General features: G+C 55.1%; 1 protein-coding gene across 1 annotated transcript in view; it reads left to right on the top strand.

Annotated features, from left to right (window-relative positions):
* The window catches only part of NINL (ninein like), a 161,470-nt gene that overhangs the window by 119,935 nt on the left and 40,660 nt on the right, over positions 1-875 (top strand). Inside the window, 1 exon segment of the mRNA XM_019633987.1 lies at positions 730-773. Within this exon segment, the coding sequence (XP_019489532.1) occupies positions 730-773 (44 nt within the window).

The following is an 875-nucleotide window of genomic DNA, read 5'->3' as shown; positions in this document are numbered from 1 at the left end:
GTGCAGGCTGAGGTCAGCCACTGCCTGTATCCAGCTGGGGACTACCTGGTAGAAACTGCAAAGCAATCTGTGGTTGGTTGCTCTCTGTGCTGGACCTGGAGGCATATGGATGAAACCACTCTACAAGCTGAGGATGTCAGCCACCAGTACCAGGTCTGGGGTAGCTCAGCAAAAAGCCCAGGGCACCCCAAGGCCTGTTGCTGCCTGCTGGCTCCCATAAGGCTCAGCTGCTGATAGAGCCTCGTTCAGTATGCGAGTTGGATGAGGCAGGGTCTCAGAGTCACCAGGGTGGTATGACTGGACCGGTGTTCACCAGCTTAATGTTGATTCTGGTTTGGTGCCAGTGAGGAGCCTAGAGGTACTCAGCAAAAATATCAGAGCATGCTGAGGCCAGTCGCCACCTGCCTGGGGCCCATGGACCCGAGAGTTGTCCTGGAAAGAATGCACCATGGGTAGGTCTGGCTGCTCATGGAGAAAGCGCATCCAGCATTGGGTGAGTTGGGTGGGGCGGTGTCCCAGGGAGTCACCAGGGTGGAACAAGCAGAGTTCACCAGGCCAATGCAGATTCAGATTTGGCCATGTGGGGGTGGGCTCAACACAGGAAAGATGGTATCTACCTGCTGCACAGGAGGAAGATTCTACACAGAAAAAAATGGCGACTGTCCCTTCAGTCCTTGTCCAGAAGCCACACAACTCATCTCTCCCTGTATGTTCCTTCTGCTTCTGCAGTCACTGTCCCTCTGCTGGAGCCCAGGGAGAGTGCCTGTGCGCGAGTGAGTCTATGAGAGGGCCCTGTACGAGGCTGTCTGAGTTTCCTGCATCCTCCTATCCCACCCAGACAGTCAGAATCCCCAGTTCTTCACAGCAAGATATGA

The sequence above is a fragment of the Hipposideros armiger genome, unplaced genomic scaffold (genome assembly GCF_001890085.2).
Source record: "Hipposideros armiger isolate ML-2016 unplaced genomic scaffold, ASM189008v1 scaffold_1463, whole genome shotgun sequence".
NCBI lineage: Eukaryota > Metazoa > Chordata > Mammalia > Chiroptera > Hipposideridae > Hipposideros > Hipposideros armiger.
Note: the sequence above shows the minus strand (reverse complement) of the source record. Positions and strands in the feature narration are given on the sequence as shown.